This window comes from Sprattus sprattus, assembly GCF_963457725.1.
Source record: "Sprattus sprattus genome assembly, chromosome: 10".
NCBI classification, from domain to species: Eukaryota; Metazoa; Chordata; class Actinopteri; order Clupeiformes; family Clupeidae; genus Sprattus; species Sprattus sprattus.
Window position 1 is genome coordinate 31769251 of NC_137908.1, and position 17061 is coordinate 31786311.

General features: G+C 45.4%; 1 protein-coding gene across 1 annotated transcript; it reads left to right on the forward strand.

Moving 5' to 3' along the window:
* The first annotated feature begins 4866 nt into the window (after positions 1–4866).
* dhrs3b (dehydrogenase/reductase (SDR family) member 3b) lies at positions 4867–15247 on the forward strand. Its single transcript, XM_080846151.1, has 6 exons — positions 4867–5469; positions 11880–12023; positions 12883–13002; positions 13608–13846; positions 14372–14497; positions 14763–15247. The coding sequence occupies exons 1-6, from the start codon at positions 5275–5277 to the stop codon at positions 14845–14847; spliced, it is 909 nt and encodes a 302-aa protein (XP_080702277.1). The 5' UTR covers positions 4867–5274; the 3' UTR covers positions 14848–15247.
* The last annotated feature ends 1814 nt before the right edge of the window (positions 15248–17061 follow it).

Below are 17061 nucleotides of genomic sequence, written 5' to 3' on the forward strand. Positions count from 1 at the left end.
TTTATGCCCTGTGTCCGCCAATGCGAATGTTGATCTGCCCTGTTGTTGTCCCATTTAGTTATGAGTTCTCCTATGTGTTTCCTGCTTGTTTTGCTTTAAACTAAATGGCTTGAAGCCAAACAAACATTGTCTCACTACAGTACTGTTCCCAAACTTCTGCACAAAGCACACTTTTTTCCCAAAGCAACTTGCAGTACAGATATAATACAGTACATACTTAAGCTGTATGTGTTCTCCACGGAAATCTATCTATAATTCCAGAAATCTCTGTGTGTGTGTCCGTCTAGGGCGTATCTCCCTGACGGTAGTTACGTTAGTTATGAGATTTCGCATGTAGCTTACGCATGTCATGAACCTTTGCATCCTTGATTTTGAAGATTTCTGAATTCATAGTTCGCGAGATATTTGTATTTTACCGTTTCCCGTAGGCACTATGGGTTATCGTTTCCCGTAGCAAGTCCCTGACCGATTGTGCACCGAAATGACGTCACAATTGAACATATACGCGTAGCGGTATTAAAACTATCCTGCCTTCACTCAAAGTTCAGAATAGCGTTGGATACGATAAGGAGGTCCGCATTCAAATTCTTCTTGGTGAACAGATACAGACGTAAACTATCCTGCCTTCACTCAAAGTTCAGATGAGCGTTGGATACGATAAGGAGGTCCGCATTCAAATTCTTCTTGGTGAACAGATACAGACTTTTGCTCAGGTAATCTTAAGACAGTGATTGATTTTATCTATTCGTTTATTTTTAAGCTTCTTTTCTGCACTTATTCGACTTACAACTTGGCAAACTAATTTCATAAGCATTGAAATGTACCTGTGTAACTGTGATTACAGCACTTATTCATGGCACATGCAAAACGCATGAATTTTACTCTATACAATATTTTATTGTTTGCGTTAGGAACTATGGGTTATCCTTTGAGTATACACCGCTACAAATGGTAGCTTATTGATAAGCCTCGGACGCTTTCAGATTGTCCATTGCTTTCCCATCTGTTGCTATGGAGTCCACGAAATACGCGCAAATCTCGCTGTAAGTTATGTTGGGCCCACGTCGTCATGTTATCCTCCCAGTCCTGCACTGAATTCGGATGGGGGATGGTAACGCCATCTCCAGTCAGAGTATTTAAACTGTGTTCCCATTGTAAGGACATAATTAGATTACGATCCATCTGAGAATGGGCTGTCAAAGCTAGCATCATCGAAGTCATACAGTAGCCTACAGTACAGTAGGCTACATACATTCAATAAAATGAACCTACATTTGAGTCCAACTGCATGACCATTCTTACCCTACACTTACCCTTACAATAAAGAAGTGATCCTATTTCAACCATAACTTCATTTTAAATAATTTCTTTCTTTATGACATTTAGTTTATAGTTTAGACAGCAACTTTGACATCTATATTCAACTGCATCCACTACATAATCTCAAACTGTATTTGTTGGTATAGCTCCAAAAAGGCTATACAACATTAAAACATTTCTTAATGAAAAGGAAACATGCATCAAAATAATACTTCAGTGTAACCTGTACCTATGTGGAGTGCAAATATGTCTACACTACCCAACAGCTACACCTACGTCTACTAACACTACAGAATGCATAATTCCTACGGGCACTGCACTAGTCAGTTTTAAATGACGAACATGAATAATTGAAAAGGAAAATCACTCATTTGATATGAACAGATGCTCTTTCTCTTCACTTATATTACATCCGGTAACTTGAGAGTCTGAGACATGAAGTGAACAGAAATGAGAAAGGAAAGTACCCTCTGCGCTGCCCCACTTTGCACTGTTTCGGTGAAGTTCCAGTGCAACACTGTCAGACTTTGCAGCAACCTTGACAAGCTTTAACAAGCTTTCTCCCAAGAGCACTAAGAATACACATAGGGAGAGGGACTGGCGTCGGAGCGGTCCCTGCAGCTCGCCTCTTATCTCGGCACTAACCTCTATACGCTCCCGAGGGCGCACATTCACACACATTCACACACTCACACACACACACAGACACACACATTCACACACTCACACACACACACAGACACACACACACACGCACACACATACACACACAGACAGACACACTCACACAAGAATGACACGCCACAGTAAATCTCATTCAGCCACTCTCTCAAAGCGCACATTAACTGCTCTGTCAAAAGGGTGTGAGATCACGCATTTGCTTTCCCCACAGATGTGGCCTGACAAGATTTGCTATGGCGTTCCACATCAAATTACGCATCGCGTTAGACCGGCGGAAGCGGCACTTACAATGACGGCAACTCCGACGAGCAGGCAGTGAACCACGTGGAGTTTTGCCGTGACTCCGTGCGGGACGTCGCAGTCCATCAGCTCGGAGTACACTAAACCAATTAGCAAGAGGCAGAAAGCAGCAGCCAGGGCTCCCAGGCCAATGATGAAAATTGCAATCCCAATATCCATCGAAGCTGCAGGATTATTCAGATTAACAGCTGCTAACCGGTAGGGATAAGGTTTTCTTTCCCCCTTTCAAGACCCAGGCAGGCCCTCCTCCTGTGAATTAAAGTCCACTCCCATTACTGCCCTTAAACTGACTTTGGCAGGAGTCGACCTGCAGTGACTGGGCCAGACAAATAATTTGCCAGGTTACAGAGTGCCTAGAGGTTTGGTTACATGTTCTGTAAATTCTACCAGGTCACTTTTTATGGTGAGGCAAAGAGAACCTGTAGTGCCCCTCCACACAAAATTCTATATTTGCTATACAAAATAACTAAATTTTACATTGGTGAAACATGAATTCATGTTGAATTCATGTTTCATAAATTATTTATTATAATGTATTATTATTTAATCAATACATTGTATCAAGGTGCATTTTGGTTTTCTAATGACTGTGCAATTGCACATGGCTTCATGGAGCCACATGACTTCATGGAGTAGAAAGCTTTAGTCTAAATCCACTATTCAGCGCTTTACAAACAGTGGTCATCTGAACTATCTAACACATTAAGTGTGCATGTTGGTGAAATTTGAATTTAAAGTGAAATGTGATTTAATAACACGCTGAGGCATCATCCAAATGCTCTGTATCAAGTGTTGTTTGGCTTCCCCCTGACAGAGTGGCTGCACATGACTCCACTGAGTGAGCTTTTCCTCTTGATCTGTAGATGGCAGTGACACTCAGAGAGATGAAGGATCCTTCGTGTAGAGGAGGAGGGTGTGTGTATAAATTAACATGTCTGCTTTGGCTTGTATGGAGCATATGCCCACTCATGCGCAATTACAGTTAACATTGGGTTTCATACACTCATGTGAAGGAATTTCATTGATTTATTTCGCCTCACTCTCCAGGTTATTGTTTTTGGCATCACCGGTCAGGAACTGGAGACCGCTACCTCTAAAGTGAGGGCCTGTCCAGTACTTTTCAACCCAGACACAATTTTCCACAGCTAGGCCTGCTGTTTCCCCTGCCCTCCCTGTAGACACTTACAGCTATCCCTGCGAAGCAGAGAAGACAGAGCACAAAGCCGCCATTGTGAGCCTGCATTTTAAAAAACCCAGCCCAGCTTCCCTGAGAGGTTTCCACTCTGCTTCGCCCAGTAAAAAAAGGGAGAAAAAAGCCAGTGGGGCAGGCGAAAAATCACACCCTGGGATCTCCATGGCGGCTGCTGGATTTACTGCATGACTTTAAGAGGCATTTATAAAGGTCTCTGGGCACAGCACGCCAGAGCTCCTTGGGAATGGCTCACTCTTAATCTCCCCCTGTCACAGGAGGTGGAGATAGGGTGGGGATGTGGAGGATATGGGGGTGGGATGGGTGTATGGGAGTGGGGGGTATATTTTGAAGTGCTGTGGAGAGAGAGCGAAGGCCTGTTATGTCAATGTGCATTTTTTTTGTCCTGTTTCGCCAGCTCTTTTTGCAGGGCTTGCTTTGAAGGCGCCATGTGTCGAATGCGAGTTGAAATTGTAACTGCATTGAAATAACCTGTCAACAGTTACACCTCACGCCGTCATGACATTAACGCCAGCCTTCAACGCCTTCTAATATGTCACTCTGTGTAGGTGGTGGGATTGGGTGGTGGGATTGGAATTTGGTCTTGATTCCTTCTAAATCATGTGCTGCACTATTGTAATGTGGGGTTAAATATATGTTATGTTAAATCTTTCTGCACAGATACATAGACAGAACACGAAATATTATTGCTAAAACACAGTATGAAACTCTAATCTCTTCACCATGAAACATAAGCCTGTCAGTTTGGTTTGGAGGAAAAAAAATGCTACCTCATGACATTCTCAGACAGTTTGCTGTCAGTCAAGTCAGCTCTTGTCCTGAAGCATACTGTCGGTAAATCGCTTTTTGTTTGTGTATTCGTACGTTCGGATACATCTGGGCGCGTTTCAAGTTTCTGACAAAAACTGAGTGAAAAGACAAACACAATGACCAGAACTAAGAAAGAAGTCTTAAGCTAAATCCACTGTTTACTCCATTAACAGAGGGTGTCTGAACTGTTCAAGAATTCTGTCAGCTCTTCTGAATAATGTGGGTGGGACAGGGGGTACATGCGTGTACTTGAACACAAACTAGCCCTATAGTGTCTCTAGGGGTGGGGACACAGGCGGACGAGAGACAGCCACTCAGCGGACACTCCACAAAGCAATATTCCTCAGTACTCAAACTGTCAATCAGGATTAATTGTCCCTTTAAGTGTAAGACTTCAATCAGATACAATATTTACCACTACTTAAGGGGTTCAGGAGGAGTTTCGAGTGGTGATTCAGAAGGAACTGTGGCGATAACGTCTCGTACGAAAGCGTAGCAGAGGGCACTTGTGCCAGCAGATCGAGGCTTACTTGTGGAGACTGGATTTCGCCTTCTGCGTTGAGTATCTGTTCTAACATGAATGTGCTTCGGGCGACGACATTTATTCCAAGCACGCAATAAAGAGCGCGACCTATGTGCAATGTCTGTGGATTGAATGAGCCCCGCACGCCCCAAATCGGAATGAGAATAGGTCTGTTTGTATTCCGCCGCTGAGAAGGCTTGATGACTGTTGCTACGACTCAGTGCGCACTGGTTGCAACGTACAGCAATAATGCACGGTTCAGATACGTAGGCAAGATATATGCGTGTCATTAAAACATCAGAATATTATTACGACCATTGTGTAGTCTTGAAAGGTAGGCTAAACCTCATCAAAGAATATCGGTTAGCTGTCGAAAGGATTCAAAACGCTGACATTTGGTGCGCAGGGAAGCAAGGAAACCTGAGTTGAGATGGACCTGAAGACTTTGGGCTGCGTGCTGCTGTTCCTCATCCAGATCCTCTACTACACAGTCAGGGCGAGCGTTTGCTGGCTGCTACCGAGCAGGAGGAGAAGTCTAGCCGGGGAAATTGTACTGATCACAGGCGGAGGAAGGGGCATCGGACGGCACTTGGCACAGGAGTTTGCCAAACAGGGCGCAAAGAAGGTAAATATCACTGTCAAGTAAGGACATTTTCATGACAGTTTATGTCGCAACATATCAGCGTACGTAGATTACTCGCGCGTTTAACTTACCATCTGTAATGATAATACAATTGGCGTGTTCATCGATAGGTATCTCATATAATTTCCTTGTCATGTTGGAACTTGTGGTGTTGCTTGTTGCAATAACAGCCGTGTTCGTTTAAGTTGTGGCAGTGGCAGTTTTGTGATAGACGTATATTTACAGGTGTGTTGTGGCTTACAAGCAGGTACAGCTCGTCCCTTACGTCGTTTCTGCATCAGACCCAGAATACATTGCATTTCATGGTACTGTATTATTGTGTATCCAAAGACAGTATCTGACATGCTTTCAACAACAGAGCGGCATATCACGGGTAGACGGTGTAGGGAATGCAACAGGAACCTTTGAACGCGCAGAGGCTCACGGTGGTCAATAGCAGTCTATTTTTGACATAGCTGCGTATTGCGTAAACTTGATATTGTGCAAAGGTGAGTGAGCGAGTGGGCGGACTTAATATTGATGAGGCTGTAGTGTATGATTTCAGAAACCAGGTTTATACAACTGCCTTGGAGTGTGTGTAAAGGTGACGAAAGTTTTCATTTGAAAATGTACAGCAGCTGATATCATAAATAGAAATCACAGAGGTTAAGCTCACATCCTCAACGAAAATGTTCTTCTTTATATATCTTCCATCTCTTTATCATTCTCCCATCAGATCAAGTCATACTCAGATGCTGTGATAATGTAAAGTGGATGCAAAGGTCATAACCCAACAGCAGACAAACCAAGGAGAGCGCAGAACAATTCTGGTTCAAACAGTTCTGGTTCAAATTGCACACCAACTGGGTCATGCAAAGGGCATCTCCACAATGCATAAAAGGTCCCTCTCTGCTGACGCAATGTACACAGACCAATAGCCTAGGGACAGAGTGACAATAGAGATCTAGCCATCATGACCCAGGTCTCACTGGCTTTCCCATCAGCACTAAAGCAACAAACACGGAAGACACTAATCCGCGGTAAAGTTTTCTGGCAGCAACATTGACTTTGGTCCAGATGGCACTTGAAACACTAAACTCAACAAGTCCCCACAAAGGCCTTTGATTCAGACAGTAGCCCTGTGGCCTGTCCCTCCCTCTTAAAGGCCGACTCCCAGCGCCTCGTCTGTGCTTACTGTAAAGACATAACATGACTTGCCGTGCCGACTCTCGTGTTCCGGGTGAACGGGCCTAAATGTGCCGCACGGCTGTGAAACGAGGGCCCTGCCCGCTGAGGCTTTTTGAGGAGGTAGGCTGAAATGTGGCAGCTGTCCCACCAGTCAAAACAAGTTATAAATAGCTCTACTCTTCCCACCAACGTGCGCTTCATTTACGCCTGTGTGACCGGGAAATGCTGGAGCGTTAGAGGTGCGCAAGGCCTCGTTAGAGTGGCTCTGACTTAAAAAAGTTCTCCAGTCTTACTATACTTCCATACTTTATTTTTCACTCTGCGCCCTCGCTGTGCTTCCATATGGAGAAGTGAAGTCATGTGTTTATTTTGCCTCAATGATTGTGGATATGATATTACGCACTTTAGTGTGAAGTACATAGTCAGTGTGTTTATCATCATTTTGAAATGTTTGCACCCATTGTGTGAGTGGAGAGCTGGAAAATCAGACTGTAGTTTTGCTGCCAACGTGGTTGTTGCTATAAATAACAGCTCTAGTTTAAGCATTTTGCTCAGTGGGTTCTTACAAAGAAATGGGTCATCATTGTGCACCAGGGCTCTTTGTGCTGTTTGTTATATCTGCAGGTCAGCAACTCAAAAATACCCTTAAAAGCTCCCTATTTACAGCTGCACCACAAAGGAAGCTACCATGCTTGTCAGCACCTCATTGCTGGGCATTGTCAAGGTGTGAAGCCTTTGGTTACAACACCTTTGTCAGTAGGGCCTCACAATTATCCCTTCTCTTCAGAAATGCTAAAAGGAGATGGGACCCACGTCATAATTGCACCCTCGGGACGTGGGAGAGGGGGAATAAAGGCAGTCAAACTTGTTGTCTGAAAGTGTTTTCATTTAGGAGGCTGTTGTTCTCCAGCCTGACAGAGTAGCACGCGTGTGAGAGAGAAGCAGAGTGGGGGTCCCTAAAAGTTGTTTTAAGAGGGGTAACGGATCCGGGGGAGCTGTGCTTTATTTGCTGAAAAAAAGGGGGAGAGAAGAAAACCCTTCTGCTATTTGCAGAGACCGCAGAGCGAAAGAACCGCCACAGAAAGATTTACAGCGTCTGTAGGTTACATCTGCTTGGACTGAAATGAAAAGAAAAGCAACAGCCAGAAGAAGAAAAACAAAGCAGTGAAAGTCAAGTTGAAACTCTTACCACTGACTCAGCTGGTAGAAGCTGACAGCATCAAGTTTAATTTATTTCGATGAGGTGTCGTATAAAGTTCTGCAGATCTGACCCAGCCTGGGGGCCTGATTGACAGGCCTGCCACGGTACAAGCACCAGCACCAGAAGGAGCGGGGCCGGCAGCGAGTTGATAAGGAAGTCAGCGAGGGCTATGTAAATGGGGGAGTGGAGTGTGAGCGTGTTTTGGGTGGGGGGAGGGGGGGGGTAATAGGGGGGTGGGGGGTGGCAGAGAGCATGCTGCTCCCAGCTGGGTATTGCCCCGTAGCTGACCCCACTGTCTCTGCACTAATGAGACAGCGGCAGGCGACTGCCTCCTGAACTCCCACTGCCCCCTCTCTCTCTATACCCCCCTCCACCCACCCCATTCTCCATTTTCCTGACAATGGAAGACTGCATCTCTGCCTGGTAAGAAAGAAATCCCAATCTGGAGACAAGGAAGAAAAAAAACTTGGACACATGTCTCCACGGTGATGGGGCCCAAGGAAGTACTAACAGAAAACTTTGCAAACTATTATTTAAAAACATTCACGTTCCATCAAGCTAGTCATTGTGTGCTTTAGCATGATGGGATTAAAACTGGCTGTTTGCTTTTATTCTATGCTAATGCAATGCCGTCACCCGTTGCTTACTCTAAGGAGTCAGTCAGATAAGGCTTGCAAATGTGTGCATGGCGAATCACATAATTGGATTGTGTTGAATGCCACCTTGTGTGTTCTCTCTCTCTCTTTCCCTAAAGAAAATATCAGGTTGTCTCCAAATCCCGTTATAATTATTTATCCTAAGCCGTCCTTTAAAACAATCACACCAGCAGACTTGCAAATGAAACAAAGCAATTAAGGGTGAGGCAACAAAGGCTGATTTAAGAGAGGCCAAGAGCAGTCCATTAAAGTTAAGCCCCTATAGTGAGGTCATGAAACTGACAACTGCAAATCACTCTGATCTAATGTGCTTCTCTCATCTCCCCTCGGATACAGCAGGCCCCAAAGCAAACATCTCACCTCATGTTTCTCTCTCTTAACGTCCCCATTATGCAAGTACTCAACCTGACCTTGTGAGGGCTCCCTGCCTGAGGAAACTTGAGAGGTTTCAGAGAATTTGATATTGAAGAGGCTGATTAAATTGCCCTGGCTTAAGTGCTCAAGGTATACAAGAGCACTGCTGGAGCACAGTACTGTTTTTGCAAATAGCTTATCCTCATCGCTCCATTTCAAGGTCACACAGGGGGTATATGAGTTATGACCATCATTTCTGATGGCAACATATTTTCTTTGAAGCACGTGGAAAAAATATAAATTCTCTCAAGCAGTAACCACAACATGAGCGCAGTCTAAAATTTTCCACCAGCCCAGAGGCCAAATAATTAAAACAGTAAGTCGTCGAAGCGAACCATGACCAATATGAAATAATGGCAACCACTGCGGGCACTGCCACTGTGTTTTTGAAAAGTTTTGTGAACCTGGACTCAGCAGTGAGACCTGTGATCTCTCAGTCCCCCATTCCCACTCACTCTGAAAGCCGTTCATTTGTCACCATTATACCACAATGGTGTCATGTGGGAATGCTCGGTACATTTCAAGCCGTCAATATATTTACCAGCGACCTAGTAACATTAACATTAATCTTCTGCCATGGCTCCAGTGGGAATTGGAACCATAGGATTAACGTGCTGTGACCGATCATGACGTTAAATGATGATGCAGTGAACCAAACAAATGTCCAGACGCAGGAAGAGAACTCTCAACAGAGACGTGATGCCATTTAACTGGTGCCATGTTGCTAACTAACTAGCTAATGGGCCCTAATTTCATTGAAGTGCAACACGGCTGGCAACAAGCGCCGTCCGCCGTGGATGACAGTAAGCGGATTTAATGAATGGCAAAATCATTGTGTCCAAATTCATAACATGAGTAAGATTCTGAGCGTAAACATAGGCAGGTCAGCCCAATGCTGGGTTGTGTCCATGCATAGACATGCGAGTTTTATGTATAAATGAGTTCCTCCAGAGCAACACCTTTTTCTGTGAAACTTTTAAATGATTTGAAGTCGGGCAGACCTCCCACGCAAGAACCTCCGTCTCCTCTGATGTAAACCACGCCGTCCATACTGGAAATGTGTTTTAGAACAATGACAGAGCTCTGTGTGAACTTACTGTGGAAGTAAGGTATGGTCAAATATACCATATAGAATTACTTCATTGCCACATCGACCAAAAACTAAATCCATTCGTGCTTGATTGCATCCTGCTTTGTGTCAAGGAGAAGAGTAAATATAGGTCCCCCCTGTTCTCACTGTACAAGTACCTGCTGATGCCTATGAAATTAAGGCCCAAATTCTCAGCGATTTCACAACAGTCTGGATTTGCCACCTCTGAATTCTATGTCATATTCGCGCGTTTTACACATCTCATGTGTTCCCATTCTATAGTATTGTGTAATATAGTCAGGTGGGAGTACACCTGTGTCTTTACCATTATGGAAGACTGAGTGGGAATTAAAGTGTGTTACCTATTTGGTGTTGTTTTTATCCTGATACATTAATGAATTTCAGGTGAAAGGGGCTTTTTGCTGCTTGTTTACACTATACAGTGGTTATGTGTCTGGCATGTCCACATTGCACTGATTGTAGAGAGCATGTGCACACGCACACACACAAACCCACACACACTCATTTTCTACATAAGTTTCTCCACAAAAAATGACACTCACTGGCTGGCAGGGCTCCAGCTGTACAGCCTGGTCTATGCCCCTCTCTTCACGCGACCCACTTCACCAGGGGCTCACACTTCCAACGGCCTGTGTAATCTCCCCAAGAATGTGTGTGTGTGTGTGGGTGTGTGCGTGTTTGTGTGTGTGTGTGTGTGTGTGTGTGTGTTTGTGTGTGTGTGTGTGTGTGTGTGTGTGTGTATGGGAGCTGGGCTGAGGAGGAGGGCACATCCCTGATTTCATTACCTTTTCGTGACCCCAGAGACTGACAGATCTAATTGCCCAATCAGGGCCCCCCACCGGTGCCTCCTGCTCAGATGGCCGAGCGCTTTTATTGGCCTCCCAAGCCGGGCCGTCCTCTCACTCGTCTCGGCACTAATCCCCCACCCCCAAACCTTCTTGTAAAAAAAGTGTGTGTGGCCGGCCAAAATGGCCCCTCTGTTCTCACCATGAAAGACGCTCTTCTCTCCTGCACGTCCCCCAGGACCCAATGGCTTTCGGAAGATTAGCCAAGCACATTTATTAATGGTAGCAGATGCTGAGGACACTCATTAAACAAATGGCACCCCCTCCCTCACTTTCGTTCTTGTGTAGCCTTCTCTCTCTCCATCTTTCTCTTCTCTCTCTATGTGTCTGTGGCAATTTGGCTTTGGAGGTCAGGAGTGAAATGTCTGTTTTCTTTTTTGTCCTCTGTCTGTGTCTATTTCTCACAAAGTGTCCATTTTAGCTGTGACCTGAGTGGCTTTCCAGGCATTAACCGTGTAAGGGGCCATCATTTCTCACTGCTAAATGGCTTTTTGAACACCATTCCTCTGTCTTTATGGTTCAACATCACAACTAAACAATTTATCATTGCAAAAGTAATTATCTATTAATACTTACCGTTTGAATACACTGTCCTCTTACAATAATAACGTCTAGTTCACTGAAGGACTCCAGTGATGGAATGTGATTTGTGTATCCGTGCATGCGTTGCGTTATCATAGCACAGTTATAGTCCTCCTTTCCTAGATCATATCATGACCACAGACCATGAAAGCATGGTTCCGTCTTTTGCCTTCCAATCTTGGGAGTGTGAAAATGAGTTATAATAATTGTTATTTTAGGACCTTGCACCGACTGCACACTGTCCGTTTGTCATTTTGAAAAACACATGTTCCAAGCACTTACTCTCCAAAGTGCTGCAATAATAGGATTAAAAGCAACCATCACACAAACTAATGACTTTGTTGTGTGAGCTTCACATATTTCTTTGGCCTTTCTTTCCCCCTGCCTAAGTTTTCTCTCACTCCTCTCTCCGCCAGGTGATCCTATGGGGTCGCACAGAGAAGTGCCTAAAGGAGACGGCAGAGGACCTCAGTCAGTCGGGCACGGAGTGCCACTACTTCATCTGTGACGTGGCCAACCGTGAGGAGGTCTACAGGCAGGCCAAGGTGGTCAGAGAGAAGGTATGTGTGGCAGGACACAGGGGCAGGGGTCATTTAGAATGTTCCGGTCACAAAAAAGTGAATTACTCTGATGAGGAGGTCAGGCAGGAGTGAGAGCTTAGTGACAGAGCAGTGGGAGGGAAGGGTTTAACTGTTGGTCCTCCACAGACACAGACACACACACACACGCACACACACACACACACACACACACACACACACACACACGCACACACGCACACACACACACACACACACACACACAAACTCTCCATAGACCCAGAGGTGATAAATTAGTACTTTATGCACACACACACACACACACACTCACACACACACGCGCACGCACACACACACACACACACACACACACACACACACACACACACACACACACACACACACACACACACACACACACACACACACAACCGCCCACAACCGCCTACACACACACACACCAACCCACACAATCTCACACAGCCACCCACACTCTCCCACTGTCTCTCCTGGGCCTCAGTGTACTGCTGGCTCAGGTTTGTAGTGGGCCTGATCTCCACTTCCCCAGGCTGGATATAGATTACTCCCCACTTGAAATGTCTGGGGCAGATAAGGACAGATAAGGACTCAGGAGCAGCGTGTCAGCACCACTGCTTTAAAGAACTGACAGAAGAAAGAAAATTGATAATCTTTTCTTTTGTCTGGAACATCATAAGCTTAATCTTAAAGGGGGTCTTGAGGAAGAGATACAGTAAATGCATTTCTTACTCACTTCTGTTCTCTCTCTTTCTCTTCCTCTCTATCTGTCTCTCAATCTATGTATCTTTGTCCCTTTTTGTTTCTCTTTCTCTCTCTGTGTTTGATCACATAAATCTTCTAGGTGGGAGATGTGACCATCCTAGTTAATAATGCAGCAGTGGTCCATGGTAAGAGCCTCCTAGACAGCGATGACGACGTGCTGCTCAAGTCCCAGCACATCAATACATTGGGCCAATTCTGGGTGAGTACCAGCCCCAGTGTGTGAGGGGGGTAAAAACCAAGAGTACTCTGCGCGGCATCAGCATAAAACCACACACACACACACACACACACACACACACACACACACACACACACACTCATACACACTCCACTGTTCGAGTGCTCTCCTGAGGCTTGTCCGTCTCATTCACTGAAAAATGGGGAATTCCAAATCGCAGGGCTTTTTATTGTACTTGTAGGTTTTATTTTTCGAAAGAGGCTATTATCTCAATGGGTGTTCTGGGGCCCTCAGACAGGTGACATCTGCTCCTCTTTTGTTTGACACAATATCAAACGAGCCTTATCGCACTTTGGGAGAATTGCAGGCATCTCGAGAAATAGCTATCCCCTCATGATCACTCCCCTACCCCATCTGCGGTTAGCTCTGTGACGTATTGTCAGTGTGCTGGCCAAGTGCTTAGTGCTGGAATTCACTGTAGTAAGGTTGCTTCTTTTCTTCTCTCTTCTTACCTCTCCTCTCTTTTCTCCTTTTCTTCTTTTGTCTTATCCACCCCCTCTCCCCTTCATCTCCTCTCCTCTCTGCACCTCCCTCCTTCCTTATCTTTCCTCTCCTCTCACGTATAGACGACGAAGGCCTTCCTTCCTCGTATGCTGGAGCTGCGCAATGGCCACGTGGTCTGCATCAACTCCATCCTGTCCCAGTCGCCCATCCCGGGCACCATTGACTACTGCACATCCAAGGCCTCCTCACTGGCCTTCATGGAGAGCCTGACCCTAGGGCTGGTGGACTGCCCGGGGGTCAGCTGCACAACCGTGCTGCCCTTCCACACCAACACGGACATGTTCCAGGGCATGAAAGTCAGGTGAGTAGCGCAGGTCTGGAATAGCTACTGCTTTGTGAGCTTTTGCTGATGGCTATCTGAGATAATGAGTCAATTATTCAGAACAGTACACTCAGGGACAACTAGTAGCTGCCATGAATGAGTGCTGGATCTACCTGGTGAAACCCAGGTTATGTCAGAACGTTTGCCACGAGCAAAGAATGTACATGATCTTTTAAATATACTGTACATAGTATGTAGAGTTGAAAATGACTCTTGCGATTGCTAACGGACAATCCCAGCTAGTCCCTGCAGCTAGGGCCAGTTACATCTCTGACAGTGAACTTCTTTGTAACCTTATCAAATCTCCGATGATGGCTTGTGGCACTTCTGTGCTTTGGGAGTTGCCGTGGCTCAGTCTGCATTGTGTCTCGGGCTCATTTGAGAGCTGCTTGAGATAGAAACATCTGTTCGGCGGTCGAATGTGCATGTCAATTCTAGTCCTGAGAGTGCTCTCATATCTCACGTTTCTCCTTATCGTCTTCCTGGGATTGCTTCTGAAAACAGGTTCCCACAGCTCTTTCCCCCACTCAAGCAAGAGGTGGTGGCCCAGCGCACAGTGGATGCGGTAAAGACCAACACCGCCTTTGTCTATCTGCCCTGGACGATGCACATGCTGGTCATCCTAAAAAGGTACTGAGTCATGGTGGCTTCAGTGTGTGTGTGTGTACATCGAATTGTGCGTGTGAGGGTGTGTGTGTGAGGGAGTGTGTGCATGTGCGTATGTGTGTGTGAGTGAGTAAGCCTGTGTGTGTTTATTTGTGTTGGCGATCCTGAATGCACGTGAAAATGTGGATGTGAGTGAGTGTGTGCGGTGTTTGTGTGTGTGTGTGTGTGTGTGTGTGTGTGTGTACATCCCCGGATGTCTATTCTAACAAGTCTTTTGTTTATGTCCTAGCATATTACCACAAAGTGCCATGGAGGAGATTCACAAGTTTTCCGGAAGCTACACCTGCATGAACACTTTCAAGGGACGGACATAAGAGTCAGGACCACAGCACAGCTTTGAGCCCCATTGTGCTCCAAACCTAAAGACATTTGGGAAGAACTGGATGCCAGAGAGGTCAACAGTGAAGAAGCTTCAGGACATTTGGCAGCGTCGGATGCCCCTAGCCTGTGTGATCGAGTTTGTCTAGGAGCTGGGATTTCCTCCCGGCGCCCACTGGAAGATATGGATGTGGATATTCCTTCCAGTAAAGGACTGCACCTGTTTCTTCACTCAGTGGGGCTCTCCCTAGTCTGTCATGATAAACTGGGAGCCTTTCCTTTCATGAGTGAGAGCAAAGACTAGAGAGAGAGCTCCATAGCCTGCCTCTCTAGCGTTTTGCGGACAGTTCATTGTTTGTTTGTATAAGAATTTTAATGTTTTTTTTAAATAATTAACTAACGTGTCTGTAAATTCAGCTGTTGAATAAAAAAAATACAGGTTTTAACGTAAATGTGATTGTTTATTTGACTTCTAATCAGAGGATGATTGGACATTGAGGATGGATGAGAGTGGTGTACACGGATCAGGGGGAGGGTGCTTTGCTTTGCTGGGTAAAGCAGATGTGATGTCCCGCAGCCAGGCCATGAGATGGACCATCTGCCTCAGGTCTTCCCTGTGGGTAGGGTGATGAACACACAGAGGGAGGCGGGCAGGAGAGGCCTTAGCCACATCAGCTGGGCTGGGCTGGGCTCCAGGTGGAGGTTCCCAGAGAGGATTGCCAGTGTCACAGTTAACAGCCCAGGCTCTGACTCACCCATAGGGACACAAACATAGGCCTCAGTGAAACCCTGGTCTGTCAAAACATACTCATAAAAGTTAAGACTTATTCACCTTTTCTTGTGCTGTCTTCTGCTTTTTCTCTGTGAGTCAATGGACCTCATTTATAAAACGTTGCGTAGAAACCATCCTACATTTTGTCTAAGACATTTCCTGAAATGAGCGTAAGTGAGATCCACAGAAACAAACGTACACACAAAAAAACACGTGTACCCCAATCCTTCGGTTATAAATCCCAAATGATCGTGGAGTTGTGCGCAACTCAATCTCCGCCCTCAAAACGCCCCATTTAATCTAATCAGCATATTATCAATGCACAAACAGAGCGCATCCTCAATGCACAAACTCTCGTGACAGTAGCAAGCAAGAAAGAAACATGTAAACAGAAGAATTAAAGTGAGGCTGACATCGACGTTCTGCTGATGGAAGAGCAGATGCGGCCAAAACATCGTTAGAAAGCCTGTCTGGTGGCCTAATGGCAAAAGCAAAGTATTTGACATGTAGTAGACACGTCTCCCAAGCACCAGCACAAGAAGCCGCATCTGCGGCAGCAGCACCATGGCTTTGGTGCGCTCCACTACCGACCTGTGCTGTATTGAACTGGGCTTAGGCTGTCTGAGTGTGCGAAATCTGGATGAGAATACATTGGGAACCCTGTTTTACGCAGGGAATCCTCTTTCACATTTGGCTGGGCACTGTATGGAAATCTAATAAATTGCGGGCATATGGGATAGTATACTGCGAAGAACATCGAGCAAAATTCTGCTTAATGGCCTGGTTGCCTCTGGTGCGCCTCTCTAGACGAGAGGCCATTTGGACGGACACATTGCTCTCGGCAAGCGGTACCTGCTTATTAGACATACATCATCCTGTGTCAAAAAGTCTGCGCGATCACAAAAAAAATCCTCTCACTCCTTATTGCACAGTTGGCAATATCCTCTAACAACACCAATGCAGCCATATCTCCTACTGAAAACTAAGCCACTATTAGTCTTTTTATAGGCTATAAGTTTGAGCGAAATGTTTTACACTTGAAATTAAAACGGAATACCTATAAGATGTGAATCTCATTCATGTGTGAATTATTCTAATAGTTTATTTGATTTTATTGAGCGAAACATTAATTTGGCCTTTCACCATTAGCCCAAATGGTGACGGTGGTGCTGCTGACAATGATGATGATGATGATGAAACTGCGTGTCGGTGTCGGCGCTCGGAGAGTCCTGAATTCCTGCAGTATTGCCGCAAGGAAATGTACTTACACGAACTGAAACCAGACGTAGAGTTACGTCCTTTTCTATGTTTTTATAAATCTGTACTTAGACGTGGATTTGATCGCACGCACAGTCTAAGATCACTTCTCTCTCTCTCTCTCTCGCTCTCTCTCTCTCTCTCTCTCTCTCTCTCTCTGTCTCTCTCTCCCCCCTCACAT

What these genes read in the sequence shown, in the direction of transcription:
- dhrs3b (XM_080846151.1), top strand. Translation starts at nt 5,275, where the DNA reads ATGGACCTGAAGACTTTGGGCTGCGTGCTGCTGTTCCTCATCCAGATC. An exon ending in CCAAGGTGGTCAGAGAGAAG is followed by an intron (nt 12,024 to 12,882) that starts GTATGTGTGGCA and finishes TAAATCTTCTAG; the next exon opens with GTGGGAGATGTGACCATCCT. An exon ending in ATACATTGGGCCAATTCTGG is followed by an intron (nt 13,003 to 13,607) that starts GTGAGTACCAGC and finishes TCTCACGTATAG; the next exon opens with ACGACGAAGGCCTTCCTTCC.